Here is a 23,982-nt window from a genome sequence, read left to right as displayed (position 1 = left end):
CTTTAGTTTGTCATTTTAAAGAGGGTCTACACTAGAGTCATCTACACCTGTGCGATTTTTTTTGATAGAGCAAAATTTGTTATTTCATGCCGAGCCTTTTTTTTCATTAATCAAGCTCGGTTATTCAAAGACAATCACATATGCGTAGACCGAGTCATACATAACTATACATTATAATATATTATTAAGTATAAACAATTATCTTGTTTATCGTGATTTATATCCAAAAAAATGTGAATTTCGTCAACTATCAAGCTTTATATATTAAAATTACTTTTTTTTTCTGTTAACAATGTTTAATTTTATTCGTTATAAAATGAGTGTTAACAATAAATAATTAAATGTATGATATAGTATATAGTATATATATTTATGTTTTTTTAATTTACATAAAAAAAAAAGATGTTTAACCCATAATAAAGTCTATGTATCAAACCTACCTATCCATTTTAAATTTTAATGGGTTAAAAATGTTTTTGAAATATTATGCACTAATTTTTTTGCGATTTGTCGTACGTTCGTTAATTTTTTTATGTATTTACCTATTTTTAATAATAAACTATTTTCAAACATATGTAAAATAAATAATAAAATTAAAATGTTCCACAATAAAACCACAGTTAATGTTACGCCACCACAATAAGTGATTGGTTTTCTTCGTCTAACACACATTCATTTTAGTTTTAAATTTGTTTATTGACTTATTTTTTTTATGAAAATGTATTAACTTGGTACTTGAGCTATGAGCTTTGATTGTCGCACATTGCCTGAAATAGACATTATTTGTTTTGACTACACAGTTGACAGTGCCATATAAAAAATGAGTCTCTATTAAGAAAAACCACCGGTTAGGTTAGGTACGCTAGTTAGTATTGTATAAGGGCTATAAACCCTTCCTTGATAATAGTGTAAAATTATAATATTTTTGAGTTCGTATTATAATTATCGTCGGTGTATGGGCGTATATGGACTGTCCCTTAGAATAATGGAATGTTGGCAGCACAACATACACCAACGCCATGACACTTTCTGTTATCAAAAACTGCTGCTTCGTTTATGGCTAACTTCACATTCGTATCAGAAAGGTACTTTTTAATAGGTCAAACATTTTGAAAAGTCAACCCTTTTTCACTCAAAATTACAATGCTCCATAACTTGTTTTAGAAATAGTCGAATTAGTTCAACATTTTTATGGAATATTCTTTAAACATAGTACTATCGACAAACCAAAATAAGATCAGTAACCCTTTCTTCTATTGTCTTTATTTCACTTTTTCAAGCAGTTTTAGATTTAGGTCTAAAAATCAGACCGAAGGACGAGGGTAGATCTATAATGGAACTATGACATTTACAATGTTCTCAAAAATCTGTAGTCATACCTATTTTTCTTAAGGAAATCACCCTAAAAAAGGGGGAAATTACACTTTGACCGTAGCCAATTATGTGAGTTAATTTTGCTACTAAGGACCGCTGCTTCCTTTTATTTTTCGACCTCATTTGTGTATTAAAAAATAACGTAAGTCAATAATTATAGGTTATATTGTTTTAATTATTTATGGTCAAGGTAGAATATTTAAGAAATATGAATATCTAATTTACTAAAAAATCAATGAACAAATAGAAGAAACAATAAAATAAGTTATAAGCTTAATTTCTTTAGTAATTAAGTCGTTTACTGTTTATGTATTTTTTCAGCTACTGCTCATAGAAAAATAGATTTGAACAAAGAATACCATTATACAAATTTTATAAACCAAATTCCAAATACTCGTTTAACAAAATTTGACGACTTTAGAATTTCTTTCAAAAAAAGAAATTGTCAAACAGCCTATATTTTACCTTAGAAGATTTTTTTATTGTTTTTGCATTAATAAAGTTAATATAACTTGATATATGCACAGACGTAGAATTTTAGTACTTGCCCAAAATTATTTGAATGTATTTTCTTTTAACTGCCATTTTGAATATTCACATAACAAAATATATTACATTTTTAATAGAACGACTTGAAAAAATTACATAGCTCTTATAACTCAAGTAAAGTATAAAAACAGCATAATATTTAACGTCATTCCGATGGTATGGATTGATGAAAAATCAAAGTCTACACGCAAAACAGTAATACCCTGGAAATCATTATTTTTAGACATAGTACAACCAATATAATACAGTGAAAACGAGTATATTATTAACCTTTGACCTCAAAAGCGAAAAGTGTAAAAACATTTTTAAATTTAAACAGTTATTTAAAAATACATAATATAAATACAATACATTCCCGCTGTTATAACAAATCAGTACCTATGTCTTATAGGTTGTAAAATTAGTTTAAATTTCTAAAACATCAAACTTACATTTCAATAAAATAATAACAAATAAACATAATCACAAAAAAAAAAACAAGATACTTTAATGCTTTTTTTTTTTGGAATAGTTGTCATATTAATTGTTCTTTTGTACTTTGGCGTTAGACATCATTGCTTGAAAAACATTTAGCTGTGGTTTTTGAATAAATACTTTTTCTGAAAATTAACATTAGTTTAACTATTAATATAAGATAATTACTACAATAATTATTATAATAATTTTATCTACACCACAATTTTATTATCCATATTTATTTATAAGGTTTTATTAAATACCTCTCAGCTAAACAGTATCAAAGCAATCTATAACATTACCAGGCTAAAATCAAGAAAAACTGACACTCTTCCTATGTTAAAATAAGACACCATAACTTTTTTAAGATTATACATTTATCTGATTGGTTTATATTAAACCAAAAGTTGCCAATATGTCCGGAAAAAAATATTGGTTTTTTTATAGTATTAATAACAGATAAAAATACAATTTTTTTTTTTTATACGATTTTTGGCTAAAAATTGCAATTTTGTATTAGTGTTGTCAGACAAGTTAACCACTAACATAGCACTGCATAACTGAAGATACATTTTATACTTTCCATTACCAATCAAAAATGTGCTATTGTTTTAAATATTTCAAAATTAACCCTTGCCTGGTTTATGGTTCAAAAAAAAAAAAAATAAAGCTACGATTATATTATCAATGTTATTACCGTTTAAATAGGGTTTCATGTTATTTTGTAGTAATACTACTTGTTTATGAACAAATATTGGTTGAACATTTTCTGTTATTCTTTTAATATTTTGTTTATTTTCTTGCATATCACTTTTTTGTATTTGCCGTACATCAATCTTCTGTATTTTTGATTTATTAGATGAAAGATTCATGTCTAAATTGTTCATGGGTCTTTTCTTGAAATTTTCCGAATGAATATTATTTCCACTAGAATGTTGAATGGCTTGAATACTTTTGAGTTCTTGGTCATATTTTTTAATATAATGTTCAACTAATTCAGTTATTTCTTTAAATTTAATTGTGATCCAATTGTCATTTAATGATTTTGAAATTTTACAAAAAAGGCGTTCCAAAACAACTACAAAACGTTTTATCGATTCAATATTTAAACCTAAAAGAAACAACAAAATTAATAATTAAAAGAAAATTAAAAAAAAATAAAAAATTTACTTACTAGTTATTTTTAAAGCCTTGAATAAATAATACCAAATTGACACTAATGATTTTAATAGTGTCCTTTTTGATTTATTTGTTTTAAGTGTTGTATTAAAAGTAGCATATAAACTTGGGTTAGAAAACCCACAGCTTATATAATCGGATAACAAATAAATGAGGAGCATTCTCTCAGGCAATGGTTGATTCATATTTGACCAATCGTCCAATTCATTTTTCTAAAAAAGTAAAACAATTTGTAAATATTAATAACAATATGCAATATGCATTTTTTTTTTATTTACTGAACTAAAATGGACTTTTACATGTTGTGTAATAAAGTCATAATACTGTCAAAATGTATTTTGGATATTTAAAGGAGGCTTAGGAATTACTTAATCTTAATAATAGGATACTTAATTATTTTTAAGATAAGGTATATTTCTAAAATATACAAACTTTAAATAAACAAGATCAATATTTACCATAGTTTTATATAGTGAAATAATATACAAACAGTAACTGAACTATTCTGTTTACCTATATTACTACTTTACAATAAACATTTGATACGTAGTTGAAGAAATCATATAAACTGTTGGATAATAGCAAAGATACTTAACTACCTACTGAAATACAGAAAATGGAAAATGTTATCAATAATAATACTGAAGACAAAAGTGAGACATTTGATCTGGTAAATTGGAAGCATTCTTTAGTACCCAACGATACAAATAACTCGGAAACCGTAGAGGAAGATTTCGACATTAATGACCGTTCAAATATTTTAAACACTATAATTCCGTCAAAATATAACACCAATAATTTTGAAACTTGGTACTTAGAACTATCTAATAAAGAAGCTACAAGAAAAGATGTTTATAGATTAAAAAACAAATTTGATATGTTACTAAAAGATATGAGAGCAAAAAGTGATGGAATATGTTTGACTAGAAGATTTATTTATAAACAGTGTTTCAATGAAATAATTAGGCAAGTCACAGTCAAAAACTTTTATCAAGGACAGCTGTTAATAAGAATCAGAGACGATGTTATGGCGACATTATACACATATGATAAACTAACTATATTAAGCAACAAATACATGCGTGATGACTTGAACGAAATCATTAATCTTGAAGCTGATATTTCTTCTTATTTAAAAGAACAAAGTACTTTGCTAAATAGCAATCAAGAAATTTATAAAAAAATAGCTATAATTCGCAAGAAAGCTAATTTTAATGAACGATTAGCGACACAAAAACAAGAAGTTGAAGACCAATTGCATAATAAAAAATTGGAACTATTAAATGGCACTTTATTGCAATTAAAAAGTCAACTTGAAAATGTAAAAGCAGTAAAAAAAGAGACATTTAAAATAAACATATAACTTTATTAATTGCAATATAAACGTTAAAAAAAACGCAGTATCAATGCTATACACTCGCAATATACTCGTGTTTTATCATTTAAAATATTTAATAGAATTATATTGAGCTACATGTGAAGTGGAAAAGGTACAACAATGCTATATTTACATTTATTAGATACGAGTATAAGTATTCGAATATAAATTTTTTTAGAGTAAAAATTATAGATGTACCCTAATGCTTACAAACCTCGTTTCACGGCATTTCAAAGGTTAATTGACTCTCATATAGGTGTAAACCAAGTACACTGTACTATAAACCAGTACTTAGTGAGAAATCATCGAAATGAGGTAGATATTTTGTTAAAAGTAGGTGTAAGTAGCAAATGTTTGCTATTTATAATTCCTCATCTGTATATTTTTTTTGAAAGATCTTTCATTAATTATACTTCCAAATTTTTTACCCAACACGACTTAAATCAAGCAAGTTAAACCAAGGATAGTTCAAATAGGCCTGATATAAACTCAACACTGTAAAAAAAATAGCAGGTACTTCAATCTTTTGAAGGATGATTCAGTGAACACTACTATGAATGTTGTTATTTCATTACAGCAACAATTCTTCGTTAGGTATTTTATTGAACTATAAGATGTAGGTACGTTATAGAGTTCATGGGAAATTACAATTGTAAATAAGTAGGTACTCACTATTATGTCATAGCAGTTCTCAGACGTGAGGTAAATGAACGAACTATATACTGGTATTTCTGTGTCCACTAAAGTCTTCAACGCCAATTCCTCGGTTATATGATACATCTTATTGTAATAGGCCAATAACTCGGAGAACCCCATTATATTATGCGATTGTGACATTTTATTTAAATATCTTCGAGTAATTCAGAATTCAGGTAATGATGAAATGAAATTTATCAGACGTGGCATAGCTTCTGGACGAGTTGCCAACCACCAAAGTGCAAAACACAAAGAAGAACTGTTGGCATGTAATAAAGAACAAAAGACAAAGGTTTTCTATAAACCTTGACAAGAAGTAACTTAGAAATCTTGGTTATAGAACAGTAAATACCGGTCATTGCCCATTGTTCAGTGACCAGTGTTCACACGAGCTACCACAATTCACAAAAACCAAAAAGGTGCCAAGACGGGCAACCTGCAACCATCGAATCAGTGTCAATTGGCAGCCATTGCTAAATATAAAATCATACAGCCAAAAGACATTTGTTGATAAGTGATAACAGCTGTTTTGTTAATTAACATTATTACACGTCTTGTATTATGAAATATATTTAATAAATCCTAGTTAAGACTTAAGATAGATCAAGATGTGTATTTGTAAATGTATTTATGTATTTTTTTCTCCTATTAATTTGAACTAACACAATTTATTTATAACGTCAGAATTAAAAAAAGAAATAAAAAATAATTTATTTTTGGTATTTACTACTAATTTGTATTCAATACTTGCTTCATAAAAAATACTTAATTTAATCATAGCATATAAGCCATAATATAATTTTATTTCAATTTCGTAAAAGCTGTTTTTAACGGTGTATAAAATAGAGAGACCCAGGAAAAATAAAAAATGTAGACGAGTTTGCAAATATAATAACAACATAATAAAAATCTATATAGTGTACAGCGTACTCGGCCACAGATAAATACGGTAAATTATTTTTAGAGTAAACAAAGACCCGCTTGTAGACGGAATAGACGGAACAAAAGCTGCGATCACCTACAATTACCCTCTAGTGAATCGTCCTAAGTTTAATAAACCGTGTGGAGTGTGAACGCTTCTAATAAAAACCAAACACACCGTTTCAAAACGGTAAGCAACTTTTTTTCCACCAAAAAATAATTATCAATTTTGTTATCACAGTTGTAAAATATAAAATTTTCCCAAATTGAAAATCATCTCAAGGTAAGAGTATTTAATTTTTTCTATACAGAACGTTTCAATTATATTAAAAACTTACAAGGATTAAAGTTCTATGCTCATCATAATTTAACTAAATATTATAGCTTTTAAGTAAATACGTGTATTTAAAAAAAGACTGATACGGGTTATACCAACCAAAAATGATGGGGGGGGTAATGGCGGTCATTTGCAATTTTTAAAAAAAATAATTTAACATTATTTGAAAGATCTGAAACTATACATAATGCCTAACTAGTTAATAATTTTATTTAAAAAAATTTCTGAATATTTAGTTCCAAAGATATTTCAAATCCCGCTAAGTGGCCGCAATTCCCACACCTTCCCCTATTATTGTTCAAGTTGATAATTTTAATTATACGTCCCGTACCCTCTGTATACAAGTACAGAGTATAATTATATCTAGTATAATACAATGTATAATTATAATATACTATATATTATTATACATTGTTTAATTATACCCTGTATAATAATATAGGATATTATAATAATAGTAACTTGCAAGTTGTATGTTAAATTTTGAACACGTATCAAAATTCAAAACGGTTCGAGCGCTTGCGAGAAATCGCATACAGCGTGAACATGGTATAATGCCTACAACAATCCGCCCTATTTTATTTAATGTTAAAATTTTACCTTAGCACTTGCTGTGTGAAAGATTTATGCGGAAGCGTTTGATTAAGTAAGTATTGGTAAGTGTACGTTGTAACGGAAGCATTTCATTATGCCCGACATGGAGTTTTAAAATACAGTTTTAACAACAATAACGTTTACTAATAATAATAATTATTATTATTATTAGTAAACCTTATTGTTACCTTACTGTATTTTAAAATTATAAATTATAATTTATAGCAGAAAATAATTTATACAATTTCAAACAAATGTGGAAAAAGTATTAGTTTTTTTTAAGAGGAGTTTTACATCATAGAGTGTAAACACTATGATAGTTAAGCTATGAACTAACCTCTACCGACTCCTCGTAATTGTGTTAATTATAAAAAAAATAAAGATTTTATTTTTAACTAACAATAAGATTCATACAAAAATAGTTTATACCTACCCTTTTATAATTATTATCTTGAGATATTGGTTCCAATTTTTTTTTTTAATAATAATACTTAACGATAACATTAGATATGTTGTTATATTATGACGATGATGTAATAACAATTAAATTAATAAAAAGTTAAATGATTTTTTTTTTTAGAATGTGCGTAATAAGTTTAATAATCTACAATCAAAGGTAATGTAATATCATAGGGGTATAAAAAAAATTTAATTTGAGTGTAAGGGACTCCATTTTTCAGTGATGTTTGATGAGTAATACGATAAGAATAATTAAAATTCTAAGAAAAATACAATTATTGTTTAGGAGTGTAATAGATGAAATTAACCTTTATCTGATCTGGGGGATTTATCATGGACCCCTATTAATATACAACCACTGATCATTCTACGCACTTTTGCGTTTTGACATTTGCAAAAAAATGGATCATCGGCTTTCAATTTTATTTTATTTTTTTACGCAATAATACATATAAAGCTCTTAGGTCGCTTAGGTTATTGGTTAATTTTACTTAATTTTCACCAATTTAACTTATCTCATCTGTACGGCTGTGCGATGTGCCTTCGATAAATCGTTTATCATTTTTTTTTGTTTAACCTCTTTAGAAACCTAGTAAAAAAAAATTAGCATAAATAATTTGTATGTCTGTAATATAAAATATTATATAACCAAAAAAAGTAAAAAGCTGTAAATTCCAATTCTATTAATTTATTATATTACGCATATTGAATTTAACCTATTTAATTAATAATAGTATAATACTAAAATACCCATTTTTAATTATTTAATCGTTTGTTTTCAGAATGAAACATCTAAGTACACCCAGGTATATATTATTGCATTATTTTATCTTTAAAACTAAATTGCCTTAACAAACATTTTGTATTATGGTTTGGGTTGTTTAACGTATATTTATTCTACTGTTTTATAAAAGGTTTTAGCCTGCTTGTTTTTATTATATGAATTAATACAAACATGTATAAATACTAAGCAAAATGGCCATCGCTGCATTTCGACCATGGCGGAACAATACATTTTTATTATTGTTCCAAATTAATCTGTTCCGACCATCTGAAATAATACTCGTACATTAAAAAAAAATGCTACTAAGTAGGTATAATATAATGTTATATTAATATATAATATGGGTCAAAACGCCAAATTTGAACGAACGTTTGGGCCGACCCCCCCGCCGATTTTTTGAAAATACACTGCATATCTGTTACAATAAATAAATGATCTCAAATTTTTTTTTCTCGATTATTTAGGCTATAGTTGTAGAAAGGATTTTGAGTTTTTATCTTGACACCTCTTTTTTTATCGTTTTATTTATAGTATCTACGGCTATCAATAAAAATTAGTTTCTTAAGACACAAACTTAAAATTATTTTTACGACGATGATCAAAATTATTCAAAAAAGAAATCCAAAAAAATTTGAGAACATTTTTTATCGTAACAATATTATGCAGTGTATTTTTAAAATAATCGGCGGGGGTCGATCCAAACGTTCGTTGAAATTTGGCGTTTTGACCTATATTATATAAAAAAACTTTAAAAATTCTCCAAATCAATTTACATTTTAGTCTCAAGTAAAACGTTTTTCAAAAAATTAAATAGGGTACACGCCTAAAAATGTTTAAACAAATTGTTAGCGAAAAATCCCGGATGGAATCCGGACACAGCGAAATCCTGTTTTTTAAATGCGTATATTAATTTAATTATTTAAAAAATTATGTTAATTTTAAACGACAATTTTATTTATTGAGTTGTAAAAGGAAATGTATTGTTCCAAAAAGATTGGAACAACTTTATACTTCTAATGCTTGGTTGATACTATACATATTATCAGTATTTACTGTTATTTAAATACATTGAAACAAAAAGATGTCAAACAAATTTACCTACATATTATATATCCATATGCTTAAATGTGTTTATACATGTGATTAATACTAAATACATAATATATTTCATCTCAAAAATAAAGTTTAGCCTGTAAAGGGTCACGGGGAAAAAAGATCAATGTCAATATTTTTAAATCCCATTTTTGAAATTTACTAACTTACAAAATGACATTTTAGGAAGGGTTTGAGCGAGAGGAAAACATATGTTGACGGCAAACTAAATATATTTGAGTAAAGGAAAAAAAACTGTTTACTATTACAAAAATTGAAAAATAAAATAGTATCTCATTTTCACAAAAAAAAATGACATTGATCTTTTTACTCCGTGACCCTTCATGTGTATACATATTTTATATTCTTACTTAGTGCGAAAGATTTTGAAGCGATTTTTGGCTGTGATATCTGGATTGAATTTTTGCAGTAGGTATTAAACATTTAATTATCATGTTTTTATATTTTTCAGTCCGACTCTGGCAAAACACAATTTGGAAATCACAGAGATTATGATGAGAACGAAAATCCGGTAGTTATATATCATTTTACTATACTTTATATGCTCACCGTAAGTGTGATTAATCGAGGGAGATATTATGCGGATATCGAAAGAATAAGATGCGAATATTATGTGTAGTGCGAGAAGTAGCTGGAGTAAGCAAAGGCGGTATGGTCGTGGCCAAAAGAAGCATAGCAGTGGAATAATGAAGTTCATAAGGTTCAATGTGGCTCAAACTAACTTTTCCAGTGACCTTTGGATTAATTTTATTTTTACTATTATATGAAAAATATTTGGTTGGTAAAAATAGTATAGCCTTTTTGCTATAAAATTTAGTAGACTAGAATTTTAATTTTTAAGTTGTGTTTGAGTCTATAATGAAATATAATTATAGTGAATATTTTTAGTAATACATACGATACTGTATCTGACATGCACTACAATTGAAAAATTGTCCATGATACAGATGAATTTTTAATTACATTTCTCGTGTGATTTCAGTATTTTCAGAATAATTACCCTGTAGGTAATACAATCGGTCGGTCGGACAAGTCTGATTCGTTTGAAGGATCCTACGAAAATAACCATCAAGAGGTAAAAATAAAAATAATAGTTTTCATATTATCCTTTTCAGTGTCATTCTTTTAAGCCAGCTAATGATAGTACTAATATTTCCATGTTATTATAGTGTTAGAGTCAAGAGAGACCCTTCAATGATCATTTTTCTATGGGAATTGATTATTCTATAAATTATCAATAATAACACAGAATAGTACAATTCATTTTTGATATTCATACAACAAACTAACTGTAACATGTTAAAATCACATTATTATTTTATAATCACTGACAGATATGTTTATTCATCAATTTTTCTTCTCCCTTTGTTCCATTAACCAGCCATAAATCTACATAATTTAAGAGTTTTGCACCCCCGAGCCCCCCCCCCCCTTATGATGAATTTAAAATCATATTATTTATACCTTAGCCGTTTATAGAAGTAGAATAATTAAGGAATTTTGGGTTTTAATTTATCTTTTCTTAGGGACGTCAATCACCAGTGGTTTATATACAATGTCCCATTTAATTTTTAAGTATTATGTTTTTGCGTTCGAATTTTGTATTGTTAATAAATCCCAAAAAACAGCAAAGTTACTAGTCAAAATGGAATTTATCAAATTATTGTTAATTGTTTTTCTGATTTTTAGAAGCGAGTAGTGAAATTAATCGACTTTTGATTCTATAGTAACATCAAATTTCTATTTTTAAAAACGTACCTAGCATTTCCTTAATCCAATTTCGACAGAGAAAAATAGAGAGAAACATCAATCATTTAACCAATCTTTGGTTTATTAAAATATGTATATTAATAATTTATATTGTATATGAAATATGATGCGGTATAATAGTAAAATTTCATACCTTTAATAATATACTTTGTTCCAAAAAATAATATAGACACCAGCGAAAAAGATGAAACGCGTTGCTCTATCAAAATGTATTACTATATTTTTTGTGCAAGTCAAACGCACAAATTATTTACCATTCGATTATATATTATTGTATTTATAACCATTCTTTAAATCTAGAAATTTTAACATTTCAAATCCCATTTAGCATAAATAAATAATGTTTGTAGACATCAATTTTCAATGATCTAGGATGCCTAATCTAATTTGGTTGGATTTTACAAGGATAAGGTTAGGTTTTATTCCAGCAATAACAGAAATGTCCACTCATCATTCATCACAAGCTTTAATTTTCAAAGTTGGGGTCTTTATTTTTTCAATACCATTTGAATATTGTAATTTTGTAAATTTTACAAAACTAACACATGAAACCTAGACTAGTCCAGCTCACGAAAACTGAACGTTCAGGGCCGATGGGCGGCGGCCAAATGTTGTCGATGCCAGTGGTTCTCCGTATTGTGTACGTATCATTGTTGTTGTCAGCTGTTATGTTAAAATATACATAATAAACATAATTTTATTAATTGTTTTTAATTGCTATATTCTTAATACGTAACGTAGTGCGCGAGACGAAATAATAAAATATGTACATTTTAACATTTCAAAAAGCGCGCCAATTATTTTGATACCCACTAATGGCAATTTGCCAATGGTAGCGCTAATGTCAACGTTCAGTTTTCGTGAGCCGGATATAGGTAAAAAAAACACCATACACGGTAAAACAAATTTAATACCATGATTTAAGGAATTGTATGAAAATAATATGAATACAATTATTTTCACAATTCGAACGAAAAACAAACAATTGTTTTTTTATTTCGAGCGAACAACAAAATACTTTTAATATTTACTTAAATTGGTAATATTTGTATTATCATGAAAACAATTGTTTAGGATAAAGTCGTCATTTGTATTTAGTTCACAATTATTTTTTTCATAGTGTTGGTTTTTAGTTTTATTATACTACCATACGTAATACTAGTTTTAAATTTTCAATTTATCAGTTTGTAAGAATGTATTTAAAACAAATTATTGTATTTACGTTTTTATTTTATCACTACACGACAGCGGATAATATTTCAACTCCGTCTACGATCACGACTACGGCTAATGCGTGTGTATATGTATGTTGCAAAAAACTAAAATGGTGAAATAAACATTACATTTTTAATTTAACCGAAATTACATTAGTTATAATAATCTTATTTATATTAATTAATTAATAATAATAATAAACTCATGTATCTCTTGACCTCTCCTCTATACTTAATTTTAACTCGAGCCGAACGATAAGTGGCCTTCAGCCGATCCACTTCTCTTGTGACACACCTTCCCCGTCCCGCAATTAGCGCCTAGCGCTACTAGTCGGTCCGTGGTCGTAGGGGACCCCTTAGGGGCGAACCACTAAAGCCAAGGTACGATCGTACTTAATTTTAATTATGAGATTAGATCATTAACAGTATCTTGTTGTTTATCTTGGAGGCTGTAGTACTATTAATTGTTTATTCGTGTGTAATATATTATCATTTTTAACAATGTACATAGTTTTAATTGTTGAAATAAATTGTTATGCAAAACTTCAACAAAAATAATTATATATAATAATTGTAAGAATGAAAAAGTCCACTTGGGCGGCTACAAAGATCATTTAATTTAGTTATTTACTTAAGAGGCCTTCACATCTGTTTTTTTTGTTGTTTAAAAACAACTCATTCTAATATTAATGGTACTCCGAAACGTATAATGCGAAAACAGTTTTGGAACAGGTATAAATATTTGTGCTTTATGTTTCGTATGCTTTATGGTCGTAGGACACTTTTAATATTTGTTTTAATAATATTATAGTAAAAATGCTAAACAAAATGTAATTTTAGCATTATACATGATTTAGCCTTGGCCCCTCTGCTCTAAAACGACACTCAATAACGAAACTAAATTGCGTTACTTAAGTAGCGCAGTAACTAAGCAATGAGGTTGTTATTTATTTGACCAGAACATACGAGTATAGATTTTACTATCATCATAAATCGCAATGAGATTATAGATCAGCAATAATAACTATTCAGGAGCCTGCAGGGTAAAGCACGTTTCATGTTTTATAATTTTAGCCGTAAGGCTTTAAGTAGACTGTAACTTTTTTTCCAAATAGAAATAATTAATTAACTAAAACTAATTTTAAAATTATGCACGATTGATGCCTTGTAAATGTTATGAAGAATTTAAAAAAATGTAAATACTTAAATTGCTTTTGAAGATACTTTGAATCCGTTAAGTTTTCTCTTTTCGGAGTTTCAAATTAAACATGTTGATTGCTATATAACTGTAGCTCTGTAAGGCTGGTCGTTAACTTGTTTGTATGTTTTAGTCAAAAAGTTTAATTAGCTGTGTATTTTAACCAGATTAGTTCCAACAAATAAAACAAAGCTTAATAATTTTTTTTTTTGGTTTACGTTTCGTTTTAAACCGTGGTCTTTCTATGCTAATCTCTCAATAATTTCCAATACTTTTAAATTCCAAAATATTTTCCTTTCTCCTTAAAAAATATATGTACAAAATGTACTAATGTCATATCATAAGAAATTCATAAATTCAGATTTTTTTGTAACTATTAAAATTATTATAAAATGCATTTTAATATAATTTCTGTGAAATACTGGAATGTCGTGTATGGTGTATACAATATTTAATACATAGGTATTTGATTATTTTTTAGGACGATGAGGATAACACGACGGTAAAGTAATAATATCCCTGAAAGAAATAAACAGTACATTTATTATTATAGTGTTAAAATCATTAAATTTTTGATTTTCAGAATGATGGCATTGATGAAATTAATAATTTGATTTCATTAGGAAATCTAGTCAGAAGTGACGACCAAAAATCTAAGGTAATCTAGGTTTCATTATATTTTTAAGTAGCACAGCTTAAATGAATAACTTATTATTTTATTTATTAAAAACAAATCTATGAGATTTTAAACTTTCTAATTGTATACCAAGGAATTTCGAGGTTTTTAAGTTTATTAACTCACAATTTAATTAACTATAATTTTAAATTGAACATTTTAATCAAATCTTACAAGTGTGAATGCATTTTTAATACAAATAATGGATATTCATTATTGAATTGGATGCTCATTTCAAACAAATGTAAATGATACGCAAATCTTTTAAACCCCAACATTTTTGGCTTGTTTAGTTTTGTCTACTTGTAAGCTTGCTTCGTCTCTATCGTCCCTGCGTTATAATCATATATTGATATATTTTGTTTTTTCTTGATTCTCCTCTAAACCTATCATCTGGTCTGATTCCAAAAGTACAATTATAGTTGGCGGTCACTTTGTTTCTAGAGTTCACCAAAACAACCATATAATCCGAAGTGTTTTTGAGACAGTTGTCTAACTGATATGGTGCTGAAACGGATGACTGATACCGTATTGGTCAATTATCGATTTTCCACATTGGTATTTTCCCACAATGTCTTGTTCTATAATATACCTACCTAATACATTTTTTAACTAAAACATATACTTAAATATTATTATGTACGTTTTCAGAATAAAGGCGAATTCGTTGCTGACATTTTTTCACCCTATAACAATATTGAAGACGAAATAGTAATTAAATTTTATTTTATTATTAAATACGCGTGCTCAACAAATATGGATGATTAAAAAAGAAAAATATAAATGCGAATTCATTTTAAAATAAAATAATTGATTAATTTTTAGTTAACTACTAAAAAATATAAACAAACCAATAGTGTTATGTGCTCCAAGATTTAATGAATAATAATTTATCCAAAAAAAACTAAACATCCTTTATAATAATAATAATAAAAAAAAAATTCATTAAAATGAAATACATTACATTTTTAATCATTCATGTCCATTTTCAGATCGGAAAGTGGAATCATGAATAAAATAAATTTTAGTGATATTATTAAAATAAATATATAATTTATAATAATAATAATGTAAATTTGTCCATTTTCAGAACGAATACTCAAATGCTAGTGGGAATTTCTATGATTATAAAAAACCGGTAATCTATATTCTCTTTATTTAAGTTATAATTCATTCTGATTTGAAATTATGATTCGATAAATGGTTACAAATATTAAGGCACCGATAGGTACTAAACATTTTGACTGGTCAATAACCAGTTTTGAATAACTATTTTTGATGTTATTGTTTAATATAAATTTATAATTTTATGTAAAACATAAAAATGTGTGTGATATTGAGATCACATTTTTTAAAAACACTATACAAAAGAAAAATGTTATTACTAATTAAATCTTATGAGATATTGAGTGGCCCACGATACAAAAAATCACCCTGTAATAGTTCTACAGCAGCTAATAAAAAATGTTTACAACATTTTGCGGTGGTTAGCAACTACTAAACTACAAATTGCATACCTATACTTTAGAATATGATATTACAAAAATAGATTACAACCGTGTAAACAAAAGTTTTAGAGTCTGTTACACTAAAATTAAATAAATTATCAGTTTAACTAAAAATCAATCTAGAGCTCAAATTCATTAATAAAAAATAAAAAAGTAAACTTATTAACCTTTAGATATTAACATTTTTCAGCTTGTTGACTTTAATGAGGAGTCGATTATTCCTGAGGTAACTTAAGTTTAAATGTTAATATGATACGTTTTTATGTTATTAGGCATCCAACGACTAAGACTAATAATAAATATAGTACATTTATAAACTGTTTAAGGCTTAAATAAATAAAAATGTTTTATTAGGAACTGTGGTTGTATTGACTAGTGTACTGATAATTAAAATTAAAAAAATCTTTTACAATTTCGCCTTTATAATATAAAAAGTTAATAATTGGGAACAATATTAAATTATAGGTAGAGGTATGTCTAAATAGATACCAATATATTTGTTCCTTATTAAATTATTTTCCAACGATAATAATTACAAATAAATATATACGGGATCTGCATAAATTGTGTACTTATCCAAGAGTACAAAAAGCCTCTCTTGATAGCTGTGTTTATAAATATTACTAATACCTAAAAAAAAAAATAATAGTTTCAAAACTAAATTTTAAAACATTTTAATTATTTCAATTTCGAATATATTCCAATTTATAATATATATTTATTTATACAAACATGAGGGTTGCCCATTTGATTAAAAATCATAAGTCAGTATCAAGTTTTTATGGAATGGGGAAGGTACAAAAGTAATTATTGTATAATCAGTTAATATTTTTCACACAGAAAAGTTTTTTTGTAATCATCTTATTAGTTTTTAAGTAAAGTAGTAAAGGGCGTTAAAAGAATCACCCTGTATTGTTAACTCCTTTACGCATGTGTATAATAATACTACAAAAATAACTTTTTAATTAATTAATCGTTCATGTTTTATAACGATTAGAGAAATAAGCATGGCCTTTCTATGATAATGAACTAACGTTAATCAGTGTTATTTTTATCTTAAGTTTTAATTGAACTAAATTAAAAAATGTAATTTTATATGTCATAAGACATTGTGTAAATTATGTAATATAATAACTGTTAACAAACATTGTGTCTCCAATAAGATCAGGGGAATTTAATTTATCTAATAAAATACACACTCAGTAATACAACTAAACTACTACATTTTAAATGTTTAATGGTTATTGCCTAATTTTAGAATGAATACACAAATTATGGCACTAGAACTACTGGCAATTATGTACTAACGGTAATAATGTGTTTTTATTTTGTTATATATTTTTTAATTTTAAAATACAATTCTACATCAGCTAATAAAAAAGCATGTACCTACTTAATTTTACGGTAGTTGACAGCTAAAATATTAAAACAAACCTACATTGTAGAACATGGTAACAAAAATGTAGAGTACACCCGTGTAAACAAAAGTTTTAGAGGCCGTTACCCTAAAATGTATTAAATTATCAGTTGTATTGAATTTAATCTAGGTAGATAACTAAAATTCCTATGAATAAAGCTCAAATTAATTTATAAGCAATAAAGAAGTATTGTAATCTTATTTAATCTTACGAACATTTTTCAGCTTGATAACTTAAATGAGGATTCGAGTGATGATAAGGTAATTCAAATTAAAATGTTAATACATATAAAATATGTTATGTTTTAATATGAAATAATACATTTGAAAAAATACTGTTACTAAGTATTAATACATATATTTTTTGTTCATCACAAAACTTTAAAAATAGAGCAAATAAATTTACATTTTGCTCTCAAGTAAAACGTTTTTCAAATAATTAAATTGTGTATACCCCTAAACAATTGTTAGTAAAACATCCCATTTGGAATCCGGACACAGCGAAAACATGTTTTTTAAATACGTAAATTAATTTAATTATTTAAACAACTAATGAAACAAAAAAAATGTACCTACATATTATATTCCCCTTAATTCATTCAAATGGTTAATATTAAATACTTAATAATATATTTCATCTCAAAAATAAATTTGAGCCTATGTGTATACATATTTTATATTCTAACTTGGTGCGAAAGATTTCCAAGCGATTTTTGGCTTTGGTTTTTAAATCTGTGATGTCCGGATTGAATTTTTTCTGTAGGTATTAAACAGTTAATTATCATGTTACATATTTTTCAGTCTGACTTTGGCCAAACACAATTTGGCAATCACAGAAGTTATGATGAGAACGAAAATCCGGTAATTATATATCATTTTATTATCATACTTTATATGCTCACCGTAAGTGTGAATAATTAAAGGAGATACAATGTGGATTTGGAAAGAATAAGATGTGATTATCATGTGTAGTATGAAGAGAGCTAAAGTAAGCAAAGGCGGTATGATCGATGCTAAAAGAAGCATAGCGGTGGAATAATGAAGTTCATAAGGTTCAATGTGACTCAAACTAACCTGACCTATTTTTTAGTGACTTACTGACATACACCGAATTAAAAAAAAAACCACGATTAATATAATTTTTTATATTTTAATATTTATCTCTCGTGTGCTTTAAGGTTTTTGAGAATATTTACCCTGTAGGCAATACAATCGGTCGGTTGGAAAAGTCTGATTCGATTAAACGATCTGGCGAAAATGAACCTCTAAAGGTAAAAATAATAATAATTTTCATATCATACTTTTCGGTGTGTTTTAATTCAAATAATGATAATATCAATATTTCCATGTAGGTAATTATAATGTTAGAAAAAGAGATCATTCGATGATTTTTTTTCTGTGAGAATTGATTATTCAGGCTGAGGTCACAGCTGTAGGTTTAGAACATAATCTATTGAGTTTAACCTATTCAATTATATATTCAATAATATTACTGAAATAGTTTTTTTAAATATTTAATTTTGTTTCTTCATTGCCTTATCGCATACAAGTTTTAAAATCCGACCACTCTATTCCACTTCACGTTGCTCCATGGCTTTATAAAATTAAGCTAAAATGGGTAAATATTTTTTTTTCCGTTTACGTTTACCTCCAATGCGTGGTCTCTCTATGCTAATCTCCTAATAGTTTTCAAAACTTTTAAAAGCCAAAATATTCTCCTTTCTCCTTGAAAAATATTACAGTATACTACTGTGATATCATAAAAAATTCAGAGTTAATTTTTTTTTTTAAACTTTTCAAGTATAATAAAATGTGTTTTGATAAAATGTCTATGAAATGTCGTGTATAGTGTACATACAGTTAAATAAATATTTAATTATTTTTTAGGACGATGAGGAAAACTCAGCGGTAAATTAATAATATTCCCAAAATTAGTAAATAGTAAATTTGTTATTATAGTGAAAAGTTGTAGTATTATAACTGAAATACTTCGTTTTAAATATATTTAATGGTTAATGCCTATTTTTAGAGTGATGACACTTCTGCCGATGATGTACTAACGGTAATAATGTGTTTTTTATTCAGCTAATAACAAAAATTTACTAAATGGGTAGTTATCTATAAACTTATCTATAAAAGCATACGGTATAGAACATGGTAACACAAGTATAAGGTACAACAAAAGTAAAAAAAAGTTTTAGAGTTGGCTACACTAAAATTTAATAAATTATTAGTCATATTTTGAATTTAAAGTAGGTTAAATACTTATAAAAATATAATTTTGTTACGCTTTATTGTTGTCAGATATCCAACGAAGATGACGGATTCAATCCTTTTTCTAATACAGACTTTAAAAACAAGTATAGTGTATAAAACACAGTATATTTTTAGTTAATATTGTCTTGTATTATGTATCATTTTTGAGAAATAAATAATAATTTTTGAAAACATTTTTGTTTGTACCGTTAATTTATTAATAATAAATATGTTATATTTTGCACACAATTGTACATATTATACACTTTTAACAGCAGTTATTGCCTATGTGTATTGTACACTTAACTAATTGTAACTATAAAGCAGTGTAAGCGTAGAAAACAATGTAAGTTCAATTTATAGTCAACACAGTGAATAACAATAATTTAAGAGTGGTAAACTTGTTAAAAAAAACCAATTATTTTGACAAGTTTTTAATTTAACACTGATACATTATCGGCAAGTTTGTGATTGGCGCTTTTTTTTTTAAATTGCCTTTAAAGAAAAGCTAATTGCTTTTTATCTTTTAAATATGTCTAACGCACCGGCGCGCCGTTCTAGTCACGAACAAATCAAAATTCGTTTAGTAATTTAATCATTGATTTTTTGACTTCTGAGTAACGTTTGTGTTTTATAATATTAAATATTTAACAGTACTGGGTAAACGGATTTAAGGCAAAGTTAAAAGAAAGCAATTTTGCAAACAAAAAATCAGCGTTTTTTGATTTTTACGAAGTAAACTCTATAACCATTCCTCGATGGTCGAGAAACATTAAATGATTTATTAAAATGACGTGTTATTTTTAGTTATAAAAAAATCAAACAGCATACTAAATAAAAAAAACACTATTGAATGAAACACATTTTTTATACTCGATAGTGAAAAAAAATGGTATTTTACAGGGTTTTAAATGCAGATAACGTTCTCGTCTTTGGCACCTAACCTTATTATTACTGCCAAGGACAAGAACAATAGTGCTTGTTTATTTCTGCCAGGATTCGAATAAGTAGATTTACTAAAAAAAATAACATAGATGTTCATTGGTTTTTATCGAGCATTATGCTAAACAGTATTGCCGAGATCAAAATGTAAATACACTTAGGGGAAATCATTTTCGTGCCCGGGTTGTATTTTTTAACAACAAAACGACGATGCCGAGAAAAACGTTAAACCTTAAAAAATAAAAATGTCTGTGTATAAAGGATGGATACCTAACCTTTAAAATTGTAGTTCAAAATTGCTTATCAACCTGCCACAACATTTTTAGTACATTATTTTCAATTTAAAAAGCTAATGAAATGTATGCGTTACTATTTAAGTTTCAAAAGTAGCTATGAAAAAAACTAAGTTAGGGAGTGAAAATTAAAAAAAAATTGTGAAAAATTAAAATCACATTGTATACAAACAATATGAAAAAATAAATTAATTTCTTATTGAACTTTATGAAATAATGAGTGGTTCACGATAAGATAATCGTGAACAATAGATCACATTGTATAACCTTTTTTTCCCTCTTCAGATGCATTACCGCCACCACACCTGAAAAGCAAACGTTTATATTCAAGATAAAAATTAATACAAGAAGACTAGATTTAATGAAATATGTCCAAACGCTCTTTCAAAAGAAATAGTTACTTACGCCACGTATGCTGCCAGACTAAGCAAAAGAATAATTATTTTAATATTTATCATATTAACTGTTCAAATGTACTGTTTATTCGACTGTACTAGGTTACGACTGTACTTTAAATATTCAGTGTTTTAGTACTTACAATACCAACGATTATGTCTACAATTAATCAATACAAATTTGGGGATACAAATGGTTTTAAGTTTGTTTGAACAAATAAAATAAATTGTATTAATATTGTTCTTCAAGACAAATATAGTTGTCTCCAATAACACCGGAGTTATTTATGAGCATATTATGAACATTATTATTTATATTAATTTGGCGTTCGTTGCAGTGTGAAATGATTGTAATAAAACATATGTTATTGCTTAGAGCTTATTATGGTTTTAAAGAATTCTTATTGTAAGTTAGAAATCGTATATAAAAGGTTATTAGAAAGGCCAAAAATCACTTCATGTAAAATCTAACCTGTATTGTTTACATAGACTGCGGTCTCTATGTACATAATACTCATCATTATACAGTTAAATATTAAGAAAATACCCTTGGCACTTTACCCTCAAAAGGATAGACAGCGTGGGCCTAAGCCGATTATTTTCAAAAATCTATAGCAACATTTTTTTTTTTTAATAAGGAAAACTAAAATAGTAAAAACACTAGTCTTCTTTGAAGCAGGCATTTTTTTTTTATTTGAGAAATCATTTAAAATAAATTAAAAACAACTTCAATACATTTTTATTGATAATCTAAGTATTATGGACCACTTACATAGTTGGTAAAAATATAAATATGATGTTATGTGTGAATAGGTTATGAATATATAATATAACTTTTACATAACTTAAATATAGTACTATGAAATACAGTATTTAATAAATTCTTTTATTTTCATCTTTTTTATTAGTTTGCAATAATTAAATTTAGATACATTGAATTTGTATCTTTCATTGTAGATTTACTGTAGTGATGGGAAATATTTGAATATTCGAATAGTTTGGATTAGAATCTCAATAAGGTTTCGAATCTTCAAATAGTATTAAAAATTAATTTACAAATACATTTTTTTCAACTATTCGAATATTCGAATCTTTAAAAATTGGTTTTTTATATTTGTTTTTGCAACATATTTAATGAACTTGTGGTTACTACTTTCATACTATTTTAAACTTGCGTTTATGTATAAAATACAATAGGTAATTTTAATTCTCATAGCAACCGTTTTATTAAAAGGCGGTAATGAATAATAATCTATAATAATATATTTAGTTGTTCGTGTACTACAATTGCCTATACAAAACGCCGTTTAGTGTATCGTGACCTGAAAACAAAACATACATTTTCTACTGGATTCTATTGTGGTTGCAAAAAGCTAATGCTTTTTAGTTTGTAAAAAAATTTGCTGGGACGGTATTTATTATAAAGTTAAGTGTTTTGTATTTTGTAAGGTTTTAATAAAATTATTTTTATTTGGGTTTCGCTCCCGAAAATTACTATAGTATAAAATTTGAAAAGAACTCTGTTGGGACTGTGGGTAGTATTATAAATTATAAATGATAATTGTAACAGTTTAAATATTTCATAAAAACTTTACACTGAACAACAACAAAACATTTGTCTAAAGTTTTAAGGAGGCTAAAGAACCATAGACCAAATCCAATATATTATATATTGTTATATTACATGTGTTGTAATTAATGATAAAATAAAATTACAGCGATGTTCGTTTTAAACAATAATTACCGACACACCTGTATTTTCGGTAAAAGAAAAACCATATAATTTCAACGTTATGGCAAACAATACCGCACCAACATAGAACGCCATTATTACACAGATATTTGCATATAAACCGTTCGATATACATCGATGAATCATTTTTTTAATTTCATATTGTCATGATGATTTAATAAAAAATAGTTTTTTTTTCGTGACGTTTAACCAAATAAAGTTCCGGGGTGGATTTATATTAACTAGAAAGCTATATTTTATTTTATATAAATACAAGCTGTCCGGACTGGGAGTTGCCCGAGATTTAGTCTGCCAGGGCTCAGGGCTAAGTACATTAAGTCCCATTCCCTCATCTCTAATCTTTAATCACTTATTTCTTATCAGATAACAGCGTGACAGCGTTTTTGTGACACATCATATAATATATGTCCCGGTCCCAGTCTCAGTCTCAGATCCCGTTCCAACAGTTAAAAGCTTGCCCAAAATCGTGGTACATAGAATCGGCCTGTTCTTTTAATCATCATCATTTAATTTATTTACATTTCGTATTTAAAGTACAAAGTTCGAGTTTGAGGCCACCCTTAGGGGAAATATTTTTCGAAAAGTACTATGGCAGTTAGGTTCGCGGGAGTGTACTCAACAACTTCCTAAAGTTTCCTGGCGATCGGACGTATGGTGTACTAATGCATAAAGGACAGACAAAATAACAGAAATTCATTTATATATATATATATATAGATT

At 27.0% G+C, this 23,982-nt stretch overlaps 2 protein-coding genes across 2 annotated transcripts; one reads left to right on the top strand and one right to left on the bottom strand.

Annotated features, from left to right (window-relative positions):
- Positions 1-2,416: 2,416 nt before the first annotated feature.
- LOC126838769 (uncharacterized) lies at positions 2,417-6,015 on the bottom strand. Its single transcript, XM_050573457.1, has 4 exons — positions 5,609-6,015; positions 3,554-3,770; positions 3,077-3,490; positions 2,417-2,522 (listed from the first exon to the last, which is right to left on the bottom strand). Exons 1-4 carry the CDS (start codon positions 5,771-5,773, stop codon positions 2,443-2,445), a joined length of 876 nt encoding a protein of 291 aa, XP_050429414.1. The 5' UTR covers positions 5,774-6,015; the 3' UTR covers positions 2,417-2,442.
- Positions 6,016-12,737: 6,722 nt separating this feature from the next.
- Positions 12,738-19,996, top strand: LOC126837888 (uncharacterized). The gene is made up of 13 exons (XM_050571853.1): positions 12,738-12,914; positions 14,504-14,524; positions 14,606-14,680; positions 15,350-15,409; positions 15,789-15,836; positions 16,397-16,432; positions 17,465-17,515; positions 17,849-17,884; positions 18,425-18,484; positions 18,802-18,894; positions 19,511-19,531; positions 19,653-19,685; positions 19,928-19,996. The coding sequence occupies exons 1-13, from the start codon at positions 12,804-12,806 to the stop codon at positions 19,994-19,996; spliced, it is 714 nt and encodes a 237-aa protein (XP_050427810.1). The 5' UTR covers positions 12,738-12,803.
- Positions 19,997-23,982: the final 3,986 nt, after the last annotated feature.

This window comes from Adelges cooleyi, unplaced genomic scaffold, assembly GCF_023614345.1.
Source record: "Adelges cooleyi isolate 19-005CV unplaced genomic scaffold, UGA_ACOO_1.1 ACOO_flye_CR_arks_rails_tigmint_CR_PRNA_30, whole genome shotgun sequence".
NCBI classification, from domain to species: Eukaryota; Metazoa; Arthropoda; class Insecta; order Hemiptera; family Adelgidae; genus Adelges; species Adelges cooleyi.
This window is presented reverse-complemented; position numbering and strand designations above follow the sequence as displayed.

Bases quoted from the DNA above. Each gene is read 5' to 3' on its own strand.
- LOC126837888 (XM_050571853.1), top strand. From the start codon at position 12,804: ATGTATTTAAAACAAATTATTGTATTTACGTTTTTATTTTATCACTAC. The intron at 15,410-15,788 runs GTAATTAAATTT...GTCCATTTTCAG, and splicing joins ACAATATTGAAGACGAAATA to AACGAATACTCAAATGCTAG. The intron at 16,433-17,464 runs GTAACTTAAGTT...GCCTAATTTTAG, and splicing joins AGGAGTCGATTATTCCTGAG to AATGAATACACAAATTATGG.
- LOC126838769 (XM_050573457.1), bottom strand. From the start codon at position 5,773: ATGTCACAATCGCATAATATAATGGGGTTCTCCGAGTTATTGGCCTAT. The intron at 3,771-5,608 runs GTGAGTACCTAC...TTACTTTTTTAG, and splicing joins AGAACTGCTATGACATAATA to AAAAATGAATTGGACGATTG. The intron at 2,523-3,076 runs GTAATAACATTG...GTTAATTTTCAG, and splicing joins CATGAAACCCTATTTAAACG to AAAAAGTATTTATTCAAAAA.